General features: G+C 42.9%; 1 protein-coding gene across 2 annotated transcripts in view; it reads right to left on the bottom strand.

The window, feature by feature from the left end:
* Window positions 1–20,365, bottom strand: part of LOC117482498 (metabotropic glutamate receptor 7-like) — a 232,136-nt gene that overhangs the window by 16,221 nt on the left and 195,550 nt on the right. For both annotated transcript variants that reach the window (XM_034130586.1, XM_034130585.1), the window contains exon 8: window positions 9,391–10,326. In XM_034130586.1, coding sequence (XP_033986477.1) covers window positions 9,391–10,326 — 936 coding nt within the window. The remainder of the gene's footprint in view (window positions 1–9,390; window positions 10,327–20,365) is intronic.

Raw genomic sequence — 20,365 nt, 5'->3', positions numbered from 1 at the left:
CGTGTTTTAGTTATGTGTAAACGTGTTGCCTGTGTAGCACAGTTTGTCCATTTAGGCTTGCCGTAGTTTTCTATCTTCTAGAAAAGTCTATGGAGCACAAGAGCTGTGTGTCCAGCTGAACCCAGAGACATGTGTCTGCAGGTATTCAGCTGTCCTCAGTTTAAATACTGACCTGCCGCACTTGTTGATAACAGTTGTTCTATATGTGAGAACACTTTAAAACAATGGCGATGCTAAGTGGGATAGCATGTCAACATAGGCGGCGCCAGGGGGGCGCTAGGGGGTGCTGAGGCTCCCCTAGGATAGCCATAGCATCCCCCAAGCACCCCCAAGAAATGTGTGTCTTTTTTGATTTTTACGTGTGAAATTCATAATTAGAAAAATGATTGATTCGAAAATAATATGCCACAGTACAGAACAAGTACTTCTGGGTCTCTGTGTTTCATTCAAGCTCGGCTCTGTGTGTGTGTGTGTGGCAGGCGCGCATTAAGCGAGCGAGAGAGAGAGAGAGCACACCGTGCCAGGGACCGTGTTGTTAGCATCTGGTTAGCTAGCTGCACTAACGGATATAAGGAGCTGTTTCTACAACAAGGTGAAGGGAGAGTCCTCTCCTCTCAGACTGAGGGACTCAGGTGAGCTAAAGGACTCTCTCAGTGTTTAGATAGCTCACTTTAGTCTCAGTTATCTCAGTGGGTCTCAAACGGTTTGGTCACCATTTACGTAAACAAGTATTTCCGAGGCACACGTTTATATGATCATTATAGTTATAAAACAATAAGAGAATAAATGAAAAACAGTTATGAAATACTATATGACAGTAAAACAAGAATACAGTTTGAAAGGTGATTTGTAAAATATCCATAAATAAAAAGTCAATCTGTTTACAGTTGTGTTTCATATGGGTGTTGAGAGAGGTATCCATAGATCTCTCATGTTGCTCTCAAAGTGCACCAGATTGATGCTTTTAACTTCAATATTAAAAAAAATCTTCCCAGGGGAGCTTGCCCCCAGACCCTCCTAGAGGATATTAGATCCACCCCCCACTTATAAAAATAGCACTTTACCCCTGCTTACACGTATATGCCGTGAGCTGATTATCGAGCCTTCATTGTAACAAGTACACTGTGTGTGTGCGTGGGGAGTGTTGCAGTAGAACATTCCTCTGTAGCGCCCGGTAGATTAAGGGGAAACCCTAAATGTTTGAGCACCCTCTGTGAAACGTCAAGCTACCCCACAGCACCCCCAAAAGAAAATCTCTGGCGCCGCCACTGCATGTCAATGGGGATTTCAATATTAAGTTAGCATTAATGCTAATCGTTAGTCAGCTGAATGCACATTTTGGATATGTCATGTTCCTGTATTTATGTTATAACAATAACAGTCCACCACTTTGTATATTTCAGTGTTTGTATTTCAGTTTGACTAAATAAGCGCTTCAGATGAACATCCCTAAATCGACCCGTTGCCTCCTGGGTGTTTCTGAAGACGATGCTAAGCTATCTGCAAAACTACACATCACTCATACGTTTCTCTCTCCTGTTTTCATTCGCTAAAGTTACTCAAAGTAAAAGGACTTCTTGTAGAAACGTATTTCTTCAGAATAAATCATCCTGATTCCCTTCCTCACACACCTCACCTGTTCCTGCCGTCTCACCTGAACTCTCATAACCCTGCGGGGGAAACACACACTGTACCTGTGTTACATGGAGATACAGCAAATCCCCTTTCAGCAAACAGCTGTTATCAGCGCCACAAAGGGTAAAGCACGCAGGAGCTAATCCCTCTGCTTTATGGCACTGCACAAAACCTGCCTTATGGCGTTCAACGCAGACTTAAAAAGGTGTTGAAAAATAAGGTGCAGACGTTTCTTTGAGGCTTCAACAGTCACATTAATATATATAAATAAACTTGCCTTGAGGCTCAGGAAACTAGTGAAGCAACAGGGAAGAAGCAACGTATGGAAGATAAAACAAATGTGTGTTTATGTATTCTGATAAATATATAACTAAATACTTTCCATCTGTTAGTGTTTACTTCCTGTCTGTTCATGAGGACATGTGAGTATGTAAGTGTTGCACTGGGACTCCTTCCTTCTGTTTGCATTGTGTTCTGTTCCCAGTGTTCTCACTGCCTCGCTTTCTGCCTCCGTTTGCAATGTTTAAGTTATTCAATTCGGTTTGTCTGTGCATGTGTGTGTGTGTGTGTGCGTGTGTGTGTGTGTGTGTGTGTGTGTGTGTGTGCGTGTGTGTGTGTGTGTTCTGCCTCTCCCCCTCATTTGTATTCTGCTCGCCTTGGACCAGGTTTGGTAATGATGAGCAACAAGGGCCACAATTCCGCTGCCCCTATCAGCTGCTTGCACACACACACACACACACACACACACACACACACACACACACACACACACACACACACACACACACACACACACACACACACACACACACACACACACACACACACACACACACACACACAAATGCTACATGCATTTTTTCTCAAAGATGCAAGCTTATACCATATTGAGAATAATATAAGGTGCTGCAGGATGATGTATTTCAGTCCCTGATCCAATGGGATTCCTCCATGTGATTTTGGATTATTGCAGAAAGATCCTCAAACAAACGTTTATGATTTTTACACGTTTAGTTCAGCAGAATAATCTCCACATATTATCACCACTTTATGATTTCTGAAATAAAAAGCTAATGTTGGGCTATAAAGGAACTACAGCACGGTCACATGACTTCACGTCACCACCGCTAAGCTAAAGGTGGCTAATGTTGGGCTATAAAGGAACTACAGCACGGTCACATGACTTCACGTCACCACCGCTAAGCTAAAGGCGGCTAATGTTGGGCTATAAAGGAACTACAGCTCGGTCACATGACTTCACGTCACCACCGCTAAGCTAAAGGTGGCTAATGTTGGGCTATAAAGGAACTACAGCTCGGTCACATGACTTCACATCACCACCGCTAAGCTAAAGGAGGCTAATGTTGGGCTATAAAGGAACTACAACACGGTCACATGACTTCACATCACCACCGCTAAGCTAAAGGTGGCTAATGTTGGGCTATAAAGGAACTACAGCACGGTCTGATGACTTCACGTTACCACCGCTAAGCTAAAGGAGGCTAATGTTGGGCTATAAAGGAACTACAGCACAGTCACATGACTTCACATCACCACCGCTAAGCTAAAGGCGGCTAATGTTGGGCTATAAAGGAACTACAGCTCGGTCACATGACTTCACATCACCACCGCTAAGCTAAAGGCGGCTAATGTTGGGTTATAAAGGAACTACAGCACGGTCACATGACTTCACGTCACCACCGCTAAGCTAAAAGCGGCTAATGTTGGGCTATAAAGGAACTACAGCTCGGTCACATAACTTCACATCACCACCGCTAAGCTAAAGGAGGCTAATGTTGGGCTATAAAGGAACTACAGCACGGTCACATGACTTCACATCACCACCGCTAAGCTAAAAGCGGCTAATGTTGGGCTATAAAGGAACTACAGCTCGGTCACATAACTTCACATCACCACCGCTAAGCTAAAGGAGGCTAATGTTGGGCTATAAAGGAACTACAGCACGGTCACATGACTTCACATCACCACCGCTAAGCTAAAGGAGGCTAATGTTGGGCTATAAAGGAACTACAGCACGGTCACATGACTTCACGTCACCACCGCTAAGCTAAAGGTGGCTAATGTTGGGCTATAAAGGAACTACAGCACGGTCACATGACTTCACGTTACCACCACTAAGCTAAAGGTGGCTAATGTTGGGCTATAAAGGAACTACAGCACGGTCACATGACTTCACATCACCACCGCTAAGCTAAAGGCGGCTAATGTTGGGCTATAAAGGAACTACAGCTCGGTCACATGACTTCACGTCACCACCGCTAAGCTAAAGGCGGCTAATGTTGGGCTATAAAGGAACTACAGCTCGGTCACATGACTTCACGTCACCACCGCTAAGCTAAAGATGGCTAACGTTGGGCTATAAAGGAACTACAGCTCGGTCACATGACTTCACATCACCACCGCTAAGCTAAAGGCGGCTAATGTTGGGCTATAAAGGAACTACAGCACGGTCACATGACTTCACATCACCACCGCTAAGCTAAAGGCGGCTAATGTTGGGCTATAAAGGAACTACAGCTCGGTCACATGACTTCACATCACCACCGCTAAGCTAAAGGAGGCTAATGTTGGGCTATAAAGGAACTACAGCACGGTCACATGACTTCACATCACCACCGCTAAGCTAAAGGAGGCTAATGTTGGGCTATAAAGGAACTACAGCACGGTCACATGACTTCACATCACCACCGCTAAGCTAAAGGTGGCTAATGTTGGGCTATAAAGGAACTACAGCACGGTCACATGACTTCACGTTACCACCACTAAGCTAAAGGTGGCTAATGTTGGGCTATAAAGGAACTACAGCTCGGTCACATGACTTCACGTCACCACCGCTAAGCTAAAGGCGGCTAATGTTGGGCTATAAAGGAACTACAGCTCGGTCACATGACTTCACATCACCACCGCTAAACTAAAGGAGGCTAATGTTGGGCTATAAAGGAACTACAGCACGGTCACATGACTTCACATCACCACCGCTAAGCTAAAGGAGGCTAATGTTGGGCTATAAAGGAACTACAGCACGGTCACATGACTTCACATCACCACCGCTAAGCTAAAGGTGGCTAATGTTGGGCTATAAAGGAACTACAGCACGGTCACATGACTTCACATCACCACCACTAAGCTAAAGGTGGCTAATGTTGGGCTATAAAGGAACTACAGCACGGTCACATGACTTCACGTCACCACCTCTAAGCTAAAGGTGGCTAATGTTGGGCTATAAAGGAACTACAGCACGGTCACATGACTTCACGTCACCACCGCTAAGCTAAAGGAGGCTAATGTTGGGCGTGATGACATTTAGTCATCTCATTTAGACACTTGTTAGCAACCTCCGACTGACGTAGTTTATGTTGTATCTGGGTTAATCTTGTAGTCAAATATATATAAATCAGGGATAGAGAGACACATTTTCTTTGCAGGAAGCTTGGGTTCCGACTTCGAGATGGACCTCCCTAGAGGATCCCTGTGTCTGCGAGGGTCCGCTATTGTCCTCAAATAACATTTGTTCCTGACTTCAGTCCAGTTGTTAGCGTATTAATTTATAGCTTGTTTTTTTGAGGAGAGGTTGCATTAGGAGATTGAATGAATGTAATTATTCCTGAAAAGAAAACAAAGGACAGCAAAAACTCCTTGGACACCACTTAATGTAGAGAACCAGACTGATGTACACTCATTTGTAGTAACCATTGAATCACTTGCAATTGGACTCACTCACAGAAAGTGAGTACAAACCTTTAACCTGTTAAGCACTGAGCCTGTTTTTCAGGTCTCAGGCTCGAAAATGACATTCCCAGAACAAATGACCATATCTTCCTTTCTAAAAGGGTTAAATTAATAATCTTTTTTCTCAAAGTAATGGTAAACCTGTGAGTTGGATGTAGAAGTGTCAGAATCAATATAGATGTTTTTTATTTTAAAGAAAATTCAGATTTTACATAGTAAAAAACTGTAAATGATAGTGTCCGTCCAAAAATTATTTTTTACTTATAGTGAAAACTACCCTTGGATGATGGGCTAGTAGACTAAAAGCTTCAGGAATCCAAAGTACAACATATAATAAGTACCCTGTATCAAGATTGATGCAAAACAAGTGACATTTGACCTTTTTAGAGAGGTTTAGCCAAAACCACTCCACCTCTGAGGTGATTTGGTCGATTTGGATGGTTGACACCTCTTTCTGACCGTTAGAGCCAATAGAATCGAAGGGGGAGGCCCCCACACACACACGTTGTGAAGAGAAGAGGTGGAGGCTTCGCGCATGTAATTTTGCAGCAGAGTGGACCGATCTCTCGCTCTGACATTTGGAAACGAAATAGCAGTTTTATTTCTTATTGATTATCAGAAATAATTTCAAAGAGGACACAGACACATAGGATGAACCTATGGATTAACTGCAGCATCGTTTTTTATCGTTTTAATGCCATTGAAGACCAGTTTTGACCAAGGTAAGCCATGTTAGCGTTTCTAGCTACCTAGCTCCACATGTTATGATGTACGCTTTCGTTTATAGCGTCGCAAATGTTTATCACTGAGTGTTGAGGTGGGCACCCCTAGATTCTGTGTCTCCAGGAGATGCTAATCGATGGGTTGGCTGTGCATCTAGGATAAGTAATAAGGGAGTTAGGAGTGAGTTTAGGTACAGTGATAGGTTACATTTTTTCGCTCGTGGCTAATTCAGAGGCTGAGTGTTAGCATTGTGGGGTTTTTTTGGAGAAAAAAAATTAAAAAGATCAGTTAGCTGAGTTTTTTCCCGTTACATGGATATAAAACATTCATAGTTTATTAAATATTAAGATTCCTTAGACGTTGTTTCCTGCAAATGACGCGTTTATCCGCCCGGTTCCGGGGGGCGGTGCGTAACAGGTTAAAGATCCACACTCCACTTAGAACAACTTTAGCCTCTAGGGATCCCAAACAGAATCTGTAACAGGGAACAAGATGGGGGAAACCTTAAGCTTAACTTCCTGCTAAGAGTACCAACACAACTCTCAGAGTAGTTACTAAAGGGCTGATAGTAAATGCCCAGTATCCGATGACTGCGCCCTGCACCCCCCTCTTCAATCATAAAGCTTCTCTCACAGTCAGGTTTTTTGCATTTGCAAGCACAGAAGCAGCAGTCACATGATACCTATCTGCTGCTTTAGCAGTCGGATGACCTGTTTTACCAGCAGGCTCTTTGGTTGCCAACAAGCAGCAAATTATATTTTAACCTGTTAAGCCCGAGAGACCCCGGTACCGGGGCACTCCCGCAACATCTTGCAGGAAACAGTGTCTGAGGGCATGTTCATTTAATAAACTATGAATGTTTTATATCCATGTAACGGGAAGAAACTCATCTAACTGATCATTTTTATTTATTTTTCAAAATAAAACCCACAATGCTAACACTGAGCCTCTGAATTAGCAACGAGCGAAAAATGCTAACACCTTACTGCACCGAAATTCACTCACAAAACCTTATTATTTATCTCTTCTCTACATCCATGACATCGTTTCACATCGTGAGGTGACACAGAATCGATGGGTACATACATTATCACTCAATGATACGAACTCGCGACTTTATAAACAAAAACAGACATCAAAACATGTGGCGCTAGGTAGCTAAAAACGCTAACATGGCTTACCTGTGTCGTAGTCTGGTCAAAAGTGGTCTTCAATGGCATTAAAACGATAAAAACGCTGCTGAAGTTAATCCATAGGTTAATCCAATGTGTCTGTGTCACTTTGAAATGATTTCTGATAATCCATAAGCATTAAAACTGCTTTTCCGTTTCCAGATGTCAGAGCTAGAGTATAGGTTCGCTCTGATGCAAAACTGCATGCGCGAAGCCCCCACCTTTTTTTTACCATGTGTGTGAGAGGGGAGATTCCCCTTCGATTCTATTGGCTCTAACGGTCAGAAAGAGATGTCAATCAACAAAATCGACCAATGGGTTCCAGAGAAACGGTAAAACCCCCATTTCCACCCAAATCACCTCAGAGGTGGAGTTTTTTTTGCTAAATCTCTCTAAAAAGGTCAAATGTCACTTGTTTTGCATCAATCTTGATACAGGGTACTTATTATATGTTGTACTTTGGATTCCTAAAGCTTTTAGTCTACCTTACCATCATCCAAGGGTAATTTTCACTATAAGTAAAAAATAATCTTTGGACGGACACTATAATTTACAGTTTTTTACTATGTTCAATCTGAATTTTCTTTAAAATAAAAAACATCTATATTGTTCTGACTTTTCTACATCCAACTCACAGGTTTATCATTACTTTGAGAGAAAAGATTATTAATTTAACCCTTTTAGAAGTGAAGATATGGTCATTTGTTCTGGGAATGTCATTTTCGAGCCTGAGACCTGAAAAACAGGCTCAGGGCTCAACAGGTTAAGAGCTCCATGAAGGTTAGAATGCTCTTTGCTTTATCCATAAAATGACATAACACCAGTAAATCATTAACTTTTAGAGGTGTAGTACGGGTTGTTGTGAACTTTGGAAAGAGACACACCTGTTCAAGAGGTGAAGCAACAGCCTGAGATAAACCAAAGTAATTCTCCCTCACTGCAGAGAGACAGACGGACTGAAAAACAAACGATCAGATTCACCTTCAGACCAAACTAACAACTTCCTCTGAGTTCAGCTACAGGAGAGAAAAGTGGAAACTACAACACTGCTGCTTCAACCCTTAAAATCTGAGGTCCCTGGTTCTTAGCAGGAAACCAATGGACTGTCTTCTTCCTACTCTCATCATAAAGGGGGGTCAGGACCTAAAGAACCAGATCTACCATCTTCATCCTACCCTCATCATAAAGGGGGGGTCAGGACCTAAAGAACCAGATCTACCATCTTCATCCTACCCTTATCATAAAGGGGGGCCAGGACCTAAAGAACCAGATCTACCATCTTCATCCTACCATCATCATAAAGGGGGGGGGGGGGGGGGGGGGGGGGGGGGGGGGGGGGTCAGGACCTAAAGAACCAGCTATACCATCTTCATCCTACCCTAATCACAAAGGGGGGCCAGGACCTAAAGAATCAGATCTACCATCTTCATCCTACCCTCATCATAAAGGGGGGGGGGGGGGGGTCAGGACCTAAAGAACCAGCTATACCATCTTCATCCTACCCTCATCATAAAGGGGGGCCAGGACCTAAAGAACCAGATCTACCATCTTCATCCTACCCTTATCATAAAGGGGGGTCAGGACCTAAAGAACCAGATCTACCATCTTCATCCTACCCTTATCATAAAGGGGGTCAGGACCTAAAGAATCAGATCTACCATCTTGATTCTACCCTTATCATAAAGGGGGTCAGGACCTAAAGAATCAGATCTACCATCTTGATTCTACCCTTATCATAAAGGGGGGTCAGGACCTAAAGAATCAGATCTACCATCTTGATTCTACCCTTATCATAAAGGGGGGTCAGGACCTAAAGAATCAGATCTACCATCTTGATTCTACCCTTATCATAAAGGGGGTCAGGACCTAAAGAACCAGATCTACCATCTTGATTCTACCCTTATCATAAAGGGGGTCAGGACCTAAAGAATCAGATCTACCATCTTCATCCTACCCTCATTAATCCATCTTCCACTCACTCATCCACCCTGATGTACCCTTCACCCATTCACACCATTGTGTACCTTGTACGGAGACCTTGAGAGCCTTGAAAGGCGCCTTTATAAATAAAATGTATTATTATTCGTATTATTCATCCGGTGGTTCTTACCTTTTCTGCAGACTGCGCCGTGCCGAAGAAGATGGGGATGAAGGCCAGCCACACGATGCAGGTGGTGTACATGGTGAACCCGATGGGCTTGGCCTCGTTAAAGTTCTCCGGGACCCCGCGGGTCTTTATAGCGTAAACAGTACACGTCACCATCAATAGGATACTGTAACCCAACGAGCAGATGATCTGGAGATCCGTGATGTCACACTTCAACACGCCGCGAGCCTTAAACGGGTTGAAGGTCTTCTGCTCCTCGTAGTCTATGATGGTGTTGGGCGGATCCACTATGAACCAGATGAAAACCCCCATCAGCTGCACAGAGATGAGGATGGAGGTGATGGCCAGCTGTGAGGTGGGGCTGATCAGCCGGGGCGCCGTCACCGACTTCTTGCCTTGCTCAAAGATCCGGTATATACGGTTGGTTTTGGTGAGGAGGGCGGCGTAACTGATGCACATACCCAGCCCCAGGAAGATCCGTCTGAACGAACACACGCCCACGTCCGGCTTGGCGATCATGAGGAAGGTGATGATGTAACACAGGAAGATCCCTATGAGCAGGACGTAGCTCAGCTCTCTGCCGGACGCACGGACGATCGGTGTGTCGTTGTACCGGACGAACGTGGCCATGACGAGGATGGTGGCGGTGATGCCGATCATGGCGAGTAACACGGGGATCACGGCCCAGGGGGAGCTCCACTCCATCTTGGTGATGGGGATTGGCTGGCAGGCGGTGCGGTTGGCATTGGGCCTCATGTTGTAGGAGCACAGCTTGCAGGTGAACTCGTCGTACTGGTACTGGTATCCGTCGCAGGGCTCACAGTGCCAGCAGCACGGCATGCCCTTCACCACCTTCTTCCTCTCGCCCGCCTTACAGGGGAGGCTGCAGACGGAGCTGGGGACGTCCTGCTCCCCCCGAGGCCACTGCATGTCCTCCATCTGCAGAGACAACACGAGGGACGGTTACATCAGAGATTGACAAGATTATTAAAGGTCTCCTATTCTACTATTTTTCTATATTTAACTTTACGAGGTAAAGTTAAATATCTTGAAACGTGTTATTTCTTAGGAAGAAAATATAATTATACATGAACGTATTATTAATATTAAAAGGAAAGTAAGCATAAAAAAAAAAACTTCCACACTTCATTAGGATTAACATGTTTATTTTATATTACAAGTTTTCTGACAGGTTATAAAATATGCTAACGAGGCTTTTGTGTTGCCAACTGTTGGTGAGTTTAGGAGAAATCTGCAGACGAAAATAAATGTGGATTTAGATTTTTTTATTTCCAATAATCTGAAGTAATACATGTTGTTGAATCTGAATATAGATGTATGATAACACATGTTGTAGTCCGTAATGTCTCGCATTAAAATTGCATTCTCTGTATCTTGAACCCTCAGTGAAGGGAAGCAGGTTTTATTTGACTCTAATATGGAGCGTGGATTCCTCTCACACTGTAAAACCTCACGGTGGAAGCAGCTTTAATTAATGCTGATAAATGAGCTGTGAGCTTCTGGTTCCTCAGGTTTCTCCTGCCATTAAACAAGAGCTTCTGGTCTCTTCCTGAAGCTAAATGTCTCATTGATCTGACAGCTTGGCTGCTGCTAATGAGTAATGAATACTCTATTAGAGCCACATCAATACAGATGAATCCCACATGGATCATAGCTCTGAGGTCTTAGTTATCTGGGATTCCCCCTCAGTACAGCAGATCCCTCTGAAGCTGGAGAATCGCTGCTCATCGTTGAACCAAATCAAGGTCCATCTACTCTGTGTTTTCAATGAGAGCTGCCGGTCTGCTTGAAGAAATACGTCAACATGTTTTTATAATGACTCTCACTTCTGAACACAGGTCCACACTGTCTGACCAGAGGGGGTTACATAATAATAATCATTTCATTTATGAGAGCCACTAATTAGTGGAAAGCTAACAGTTGATAGCCAACTGGCTAACCAGCACACTGACAGGTTAACTGGTTAACTTGTTTTCCAAATGTCAGCACTGTGGACCCCTTTCTTCTGGCAGTGAGAGTTATTCTAAACATGAGCTTTAGACTGCAGCCCAACCGGCCCATATGTTCTCACTTTTTTACCAACATTTTGACTTTTTCTGAAAATTCCTTTTGATTTTGTTGACTTTTTTCCAAAATGTCTGAATTTTTCTGAAAATCTTAAAATTCTTACTTTTTTTCTTAACATTCTGACTTAATTCTCATGCTGCGTTCACACCGGACGCGATGCGAATATTCGCATCGCTCCAATCGCTCAAGTTTCACCGCGGCTTGCAGTTTGTTTTATCGCGTCATTCAAAACAGACATACCGTTGACGCGCCGCGCCGTTGACGGACAGTTGAGGTTGTTTACACTTCCATGCAAGATCGTTTTGGTTATTTCTGTCGTTGACTATGGAGGATATAACAACTATTGCTGCTTTGTACCTTCTGTGGAAGTCCTACAAACGTAGCAACAAACGCCGTCGTGTCTGGGTTCTTATTGTCCTCCAATCCAGCACCTTTTTGTTGCGGTCCCGATAGATATACAACATTGTATCGTAAATCTCCGGGAACCCACTCACAGCCACAACGATCATCTCTTCTATCTTTACAACTGATCAACAGCAGGACGTCAGAGGGACGTCAGAGGGAATCCCAACGCTGATTGGCTTTCGCGAGAACGCTTCACGTGAATTTGACGCTCGAGATGAAAAAATGTAACTCTCGTGTTTGACGCGGCCCCCTTCAATCGCCTCAATCGCGTGATTTGCGCCGCGTCCACCGCTTCATGCACGCCGTCGGAGCGAATTTGCGTCCGTCCGCATCTCTGCATTGACTTTACATGTAATCGCGCCGCCCCCAAAAATCGCATCGCGTCCGGTGTGAACGCAGCATCACAATCACAAAATGTGGAATTCTTTTTTTAACTGAATATTTTGACTTTTTTCAAAAATTCTGTTTGTTTCTCAAAATCGTAAAAAAAATCCCAAATCTCAAAAAATTGAATTTGATCAGAATTCTGACTTTTTCTGTACATTTTTGGCGCAGTTCCACTACAGCGCGGAGCTCGCTTTAAGCGTGCCGTGTCGTGCCGTACCCGTTTTTGGTTGCGCTTCCACTAGGCCTAGTTACGGCCCGGCCCGGCCCGGGGCCACTTTTTCACCTCTTTTCTGGCCCGACAAAATTGTGGTTCTATCGGGGCCAACAAACAGGGCTGAGTCGGGCTGAGTATGCTAAACTAGAGAGAGGATCGCTGGCAAGGAGGCTACAACTACAACAAGATGGACATATTTGACCGTGATTTAATTGTAATACACGTTTCAAAATGATGAAGTAACAACATACTGATACCGGTTAGTAAAAACCATGAATTAATGCTTTGTCAAGTCTGCAGACAGACGGCAGGCGAAACACCTTTTAAAATGCGTGTTTTCTAAATGGAGATTAGCTAAGCTAACGCAGTATATGCCCCGACCGTCCACACTCACAACAACGGCCTATACAGACATAAATAAAGCAGCGACTGTATTCACCATGACACAGACAGTCTGTGGTTTGTACTTGTTTAACTTTTGTCTAGTTTCTGAACATATATGAGGAGCTGTGAGCTCTGAGTGCTAACAGCTAACGGCTGTGTTGTTTTTCTGGAGTTCTCATTGAAGATGACGTCACGGCTCCGCCTACACTGCGTTACTATAGTTACTACCCCAGTTCCTAAACTGTAATGGAAGCGCAGCATGAAGTGAGTCGGCCCTGTTAAGGCCAAGCCGTACCGAGCCGTACCGAGCGTGGCCGAGGCCGACCGTGTAGTGGAAATGCGCCATTTGACTTTTTTTCACAAAATTCTGAACTTTTCTCAAAATCTAAATTTTTTTAACCAAAATTATGAATTTGTTCTCAAAATTATGACTTTTTCACAAAATCTCAAAATTATGACTTTTTTCTCAAAATTCTACGTTTCTTTCTCTAAATTATGACAACATTTTGACTTTTTTCCCAAAAAATAAACATTTTGACTTTTTTCCCAAAAAATAAACATTTTGACTTTTTTCCCAAAAAATAAACATTTTGACTTTTTTCACAAAAAATAAACATTTTGACTTTTTTCACAAAAAATAAACATTTTGACTTTTTTCTCAAACCTTAGGTTTTTATCTGGCAATTCTGACTTATTTTTTTTAAATCAACCTTTGTCTTCTGGCAGTGAGAGTTACTACAAACTGTCCACATGAGCTTTCGTCTAATAACTTTGAAAATGATATCATGTGGGATGTTCACTTTAGCACACATTTCGAAATACCTTATTTGAGAACTTCTATAGATACCAATTATACATCTATTAGATGTTCTAAACATGTATTGCCAATCGATACTAGGTCAGAAAATATTGCCCGATTTAACGCAACGTCCGGTCTTCTTTCCAAATAGATAAACAGATAACGTGTCTCTGCACCTCTTCTGATTTGTACTTTCGGATGATAAACCCTTCTAATAGCTGCATATAAACACTGCCACACTACGAGAAAGCAATAAATAAGAGCTGAAGTGCACAAAGACTCTTCAATAAATCACCAGAACCGGCCCGGCGATGGTCAGAAAACGGTTCCGGTGTTTTGCTGCTGATGCTCTGGCAGATAGCCGCTCTCTGTTTAAAGAGATTTAAAGGCACTTGGAGGGATTTCAAATGCTTCTGTGACCCGGAGCCGATCAATTTCAGCGCAGTAAGGACATCTTCAAACAGATTATCCACAAAGGCCAATCCTCCATCACTCTGTGGTTCCAGCAGCCCGGAGAAAAACCTAAAAAACTGCTGCTGGATGTTATCGCCTCCCACCATCATCCAGACTCTCCCTGGGGACGATAACTTGGGATCGTCGGGGATAAAAAGCTGCATCCATCGAGCAGCCGGAGGCCGTATCGCTGAGGTTCAGCAGCACGACAAGAAGGAACACTGCAAACAGACCCTTTAACCAGAGAGGTTCAAAGTTCCTTTACTCAAGTAGTACTCAGGGTACAACGGGGCGGCACTATATTAAAAATATCTGCAGAGTCACACAAACACAATTCATCTCACACAGTTCATTTAGTCTCTGTAAGGACGGACCATGCATCTTTATTAACAGCAACACAGTTGAGACTAAAGCTGTTTGTATCTCAGAGTACAGAGGGGCTCTCTGCAGAAACACTGACCCATGATGTCTCTGCAAACAAAAGCTCTGTTAAGAAAACTGCAATTTAAAACAAATGAGGTTTCGAGTATTTTCACAGATAATGTGTTTCTACTCTGCAAGAAAATAATGTCTGAGAGTCACAACAGGAAAAAGCTTTTTGATGCCGTCTCCTGATCATTTGTGCGCGTGTTGCAAGCCTTTCTGTACACATTTACCCACGTCTGTATGTATGTATGTATGTATATGTGTATATGCATTTGTGTATTTTCATGTCTCTTTGACAGGTGCGTTAATGATCCTGTCAGATGGTGTGTGTGTGTGTGTGTGTGTGTGTGTGTGTGTGTGTGTGTGTGTGTGTGTGTGTGTGTGCGCGTGCGTGTGTGTGTGTGCAGCGACATTATGGAGGCGGCTGAAGGAACATCAACGTTTGTAATCAGATTAATTTCTGTTTGCTCTTATTATAATAAGATGTCGTGCAGGTTAATAAAGCAGTGACTTCTTTCTGACAGAGTTTTCATGTTTTCACTCCAACCCACAGATCTAACCTGATATCACATTCAAATCAACCTCTGGTGGCCGGCAGGGGCCAATACAACTCATTGACTATGCTTTCAGTGAGAAACCTGAGGAACATGTAGAGAAAAGAGCTTCCTCTTCGTCACTCTTCATCACCCTCCTTCTCCTCCTCCTCCTCCTGAACACAGAGGCCGATCTGAACATGTTGGAGGAGACAGATGAGTTTTAATTTTCTCACTTTGTCTTCGTCTGCTATGTGTCGTGTCGCTTCCTCTGACCTCCGTCTCCTGAAGTGAGAAGGATGTGTCTGTGTGTGTGTGTGTGTGTGTGTGTGTGTGTGTGTGTGTGTGTGTGTGTGTGTGTGTGTGTGTGTGTGTGTGGATGAAGTGGATTTACCAGTGCGCTCCTCTGCATGTCAGGTCCCCAAATCCTGTTCAAGGATACGCTGACGACGTGCAGGTGTCGTCACGACAGGAGGATGTCATCATTGGCATGCTAGCACGCACTGATGAGTTCCTCCAATGGTCAGGGCTGGAGGTGAAGCAAGCTAAGTGTGCCGTACTCCATGAGCGCCGCAGTGGAGGCAACCGCTGATATAAGGCCAAGAACGACAAGCCCCCCTCCTTTCTTGTAATGGGCCAACCTATTAAGGTCTATTGCCGTAATGAGACCTACCCATACCTTGGCCACAGGTTTAACATCGCTGGCGAGTGGGGGGAGCAGGTCGAGGAGCTCACTACAGAGTTTCTCCATCGTCTCCACCTGATTGACCTGTCCCCCCTCCCCGTCCTCATGAAGTTCCAGGCTGTGAGAGAGGTGGCTTTGGCTAAAATTCAACATCTCTTTGCCAATGTACACATCCCTCTCAAGGCACTGAGAGAAATGACAAACAAAACTGTCCAGTTGGTCAGAAAGTGGGTGGGCCTCAACACACACTCCACACGGGGCATGATCTTTCTCCCATGTGGAGAGGGGGGGCTGGGTGTCCCCAATGTCGAGTGGACCTACATAGCCACCAGGCTAGCCCACCTGATCCACATGCTTAACAATGATGATGTCACCGTAAGAGAAATGGCCAGGGCCTCTCTCCTGCTGGATCTACAAAGAAGGAAGATCCCCCTGGCCAGCGCAGACCAGAACAACTTCCTCGGCTTCAGGAGGAAGGACTCTGGGAAACTGGACTCTCAGGCCAAGGGCTTCGGGGTCTGGTCTGACTGGCCAGATCTCAATGACCTCTGCAATCGGACTGGAGTCCAGCTGAAATGGACAAGACTCAACACACAGACTGAAGTCCCCGTCTCTGATGAACTGATCACAGACCCCAGTGTGGTTGTGAAGGCCGACATCACAACACCTCAGGAAGAGACTGTGGAACTGCACCGAGACTCTGCAAGGAGGGTTCTGCTCAGCATGAAGCAGTCTGAGATCAAGCAGCACTGGTGTGGACTCAGATTACAGGGAAAGCTAGCCTGTTTGGGGTTTGCTGACCACTCAGTCTCACACTCAGTGTTTAAGAACGCCGCTGTTGGTGAGGATGTTCTGACATTTACCATCAAAGCAAGACTGCAGGTATTACCCACTAAGTACAATCTGTCCACCTGGTACCCTCACATTCACACTCCATTCTGTTTAAACCACCAGGATTCACAACAACACCGAGAATCCATTGCACACATAACAAATGGATGTAATGCATACAAACGCCTGTACATAGCCCGTCATGACCGTATTGTGGACATTGTGTCTGATGCGGGACAAAACATCTTACCATCTAGTGCAGCAATGTACAAGCACACTAGAGTGTTACCAGAATGGTTTGGTTTGACCAATGATGTCTTTGCTAACATCCCAAATACACCTGATGTTGTTTTTGTTGACACCAACCACAGGGAGGTGCTAATATTAGAAGTAGGCTGTGCCTTTGACCTGTACATGGACCAGGCTTTCCAGGACAAGTATATCAAATACCAACCACTGCTCCATGTCATAACCAGCTTTGGGTACAAGTGTAGATATAGCATACTCATATTCAGAAGTCTTGGCCATGTATATAAATACACCATGATTGGTCTGAGAATTGCTGGAATGTCAAAGAGAAAAGCCAAACAAATTGCCAAATATTGCTCTGTTTCAGCTGCAGCTTAGCCGTGTGGAGAAGGAGGTGCTATGTGTTCCCCTAAGTGTTCTGTGCTGCTTAGCCCCGATATATTTGATTCCCTGTCTTATGTAATATAATTTGTGGAACCAAATAAAGTATTCAAATGTGTGTGTGTGTGTGTGTGTGTGTCTGTGTGTGTGTGTGTGTGTGTGTGTGTGTGTGTGTGTGTGTGTGTGTGTGAGAGAGTGTGTGTGTGTGATCTGTCAGGGTTTATCTGGTCATGTTCACAGGCATGTTACAAATTCATATTTTCACTCTCATAGTTTGAGCATCCCTGATTATTTTTATTTTACGCGACAATTTAAATGGAAATAAAACCGTGTCAGCAGTTCAGAGAAAACATTGATAATTCACCAAAAAAGTGTTTTATATTCAAATTAAAGAAATTATGAAAACTAATACAAAAGAATACTGGAAAAAATAAAAGTATAAATTAAAGATTAAAATGTTGAAAAATACAACTGCTGATTAAAGAAAACACAACAAATGATTATTTAGCACGATTTCTTGATTAAAAAGTCAATAAAAACGTCAAGGATTCCTTGTGAAAAACAGATGATTATTGAGGTGCTGTTTTTAATCTACCGTATAACAAAGTGCATCTTTTCAAAGCTGATATTCAGTGTGCAGCGCCGACACACACACATATTGATTTCTGACTCTCAGTGCATGTATTTCATCTGTATCTGCAGCGAGCATCATCACAGCAAGGATAACACGATTACTGACGACAGGAGGAATTACAAGCGACTAGAAAATCCCCCTCAATGTTGAATAATGTTAATATAACCAGCGTAGTGTCGGCATTGATAGCAGTGGCTGTCTTGTTGCAACAGGGTTACGTGGTGAGTCTTATTCAGAAAAACTAACACACTATGGGCGAGATAGCTGGAGTTGTTGTCACTCAAGGGCACTTTTGAGGCCAGATTTGTACATCAATTTGATATAATGAAGGGCATCGAGAACACGCTGACTAATTCTGCGGCTGAAATCATCCAAAGTTATGTGAAAAGAGTGCATTTTATAAGATTTAGAGCAGGTTTAAGACCTTTTTTCAGGAGATTTTAAAGCCCCTCTACACTCTAACTGATAATGTCATCACTCTGAACATTCCGTCACATACACATCCATTATAACATCTGAAACGCTATGAAAATTCAACAAAACTTACATTGGAATTTTAGGAAAACCGTTCCATCTATCAAAAAACCCTTTTAGTTTAATAAAGCTCAGAGTCTGCAGAGCTGTTTAAAGCTGTAATCTATGTTCTACGTTAAAGTATGGCGAAGTTAGGTGAATTTGAGCTCACGGCGATTTCCGATTAATTCCTATGTATTCCGTTTTTTTAGATTTGCATGAAAGCAGCTGGGTGAATCTCTTAGAAAAGTTATAGCACAACAGTCCCGATCATTGTGGACGTTTTGATGTGATTATGTCGTAGCAACGCTCCGGGACTAGCAGCGGTCCAAACTTTTAACTTTCAGATGATAATTCAGATGAAGATGTATGCAGGATTATAATCTGTGTGCAACAGCTCACAGAGGATTAGCACCAGATGGCAAGAGGTGCAAAAACACTGCCTGTAATATAATGAAACTGTGACCAGTACCAACCTCTATATCCGTATATTATACCGTGTGTGCAGGTTAAACACAGCTCTAAAGGGATTGTGCTGAGTCATGATCAGAAACCACCATTTTCTAAATGAATCTGGTAATCCTGTATCATGGATATGAACGATTTAATCCCTGAATATAAACTGCACATAACAAACATTAATCTCAGAGAAAGAGAAAACAGGCGCCAGAGATAACTACTGAGACTCTGCAGGTAGAAATACACGCTAATACTGATGCTAACAATACAAATACAGAGTCTAAAAATATGAATACAATAATCAGAAAAGTGTTGGCAGGTCTATCAGAGTGTTTCCTGCAGACGTGTTGAGCCAATACTACTAAGATGAAGCCATTGAAGTAAATATGTTAAGTGTGTGTGTATTTGCATCGCAGAAAAGTGTTTAAACATAGCTAAAGTTAAACATAAGATATACATGTTTTTAGGAACAAGGTATTTGCGGTAGGAGAGCACTCATTCAGTGGAAAAATTACTTTAAACAGTCCCACTGCAGTAAAATTAAGTCCTTTTGATAGGTAGACATTCATCCAGAGTGCTTCGACATTTTATTTTAGAAAACTAGGAATATTTAAATGAATATCATGGTAAAAGACACTTAAAGTACAATTTCTAAAGTATTTATTTAAACAAAATGACCAGAAACAGAAGTCCTCATATGGTCAAAGAAGAATCATAGTCCCCGGTTAGACATGTAGACATGTATGTGTGTGTATCTATGTGTGTGATAGATAGGTAGAAATCCATAATTTCCCTCTTTGATAGGTAGATATCGTGCAAGGCTGCTTGACATTTTGTTTTTAACCTGTTAAGCCCCGAGCCTGTTTTCCAGGTCTCAGGCTCGAAAATGACATTCCCAGAACAAATGACCATAACTTCACTTCTAAAAGGAGTAAATTAATAATCTTTTTTCTTAAAGCACTGATAAACCTGTGAGTTGGATGTAGAAGAGTCAGAATCAATATTGATTTTTTTAATTGTAAGTAAATTCAGATTTTACATAGTAAAAAACTGTAAATTATAGTGTCCGTCCAAAAGAAAAACCTTACTTTTAGTGAAAGCTACCCTTGGATGATGGGTTAGTAGACTAAAAGCTTTAGGAATCCAAAGTACAACATATAATAAGTACCCTGTATCAAGATTGATGCAAAACAAGTGAAATTTGACCTTTTTAGAGAGATTTAGCAAAATAAACCCACTTCTGGGGTCATTTGGGTGGATTTGACCTATCTCTGGCCCCCCTTGCTCAATTTTGATGAATGAAATCTCTTTATAACCGCTAGAGCCAATGGAATCGAGGGAAAGTTCTATACACACTAACACATTAACAAATAAGGAGTGAGAGTGACGCGTGGCCAAAACCGGAAGCTGCATGCACTCTGGTGGCTACCATTAGCAGCTAATTTTTTTGCTCCGATATTTACATAAAAATGGAATTATGGATTATAAATAATTTTTTCAAAGCGACAGATACATTATTAACCTATGGATCAACCGA

This window comes from Trematomus bernacchii, unplaced genomic scaffold, assembly GCF_902827165.1.
Source record: "Trematomus bernacchii unplaced genomic scaffold, fTreBer1.1, whole genome shotgun sequence".
NCBI lineage: Eukaryota > Metazoa > Chordata > Actinopteri > Perciformes > Nototheniidae > Trematomus > Trematomus bernacchii.
Note: the sequence above shows the minus strand (reverse complement) of the source record. Positions and strands in the feature narration are given on the sequence as shown.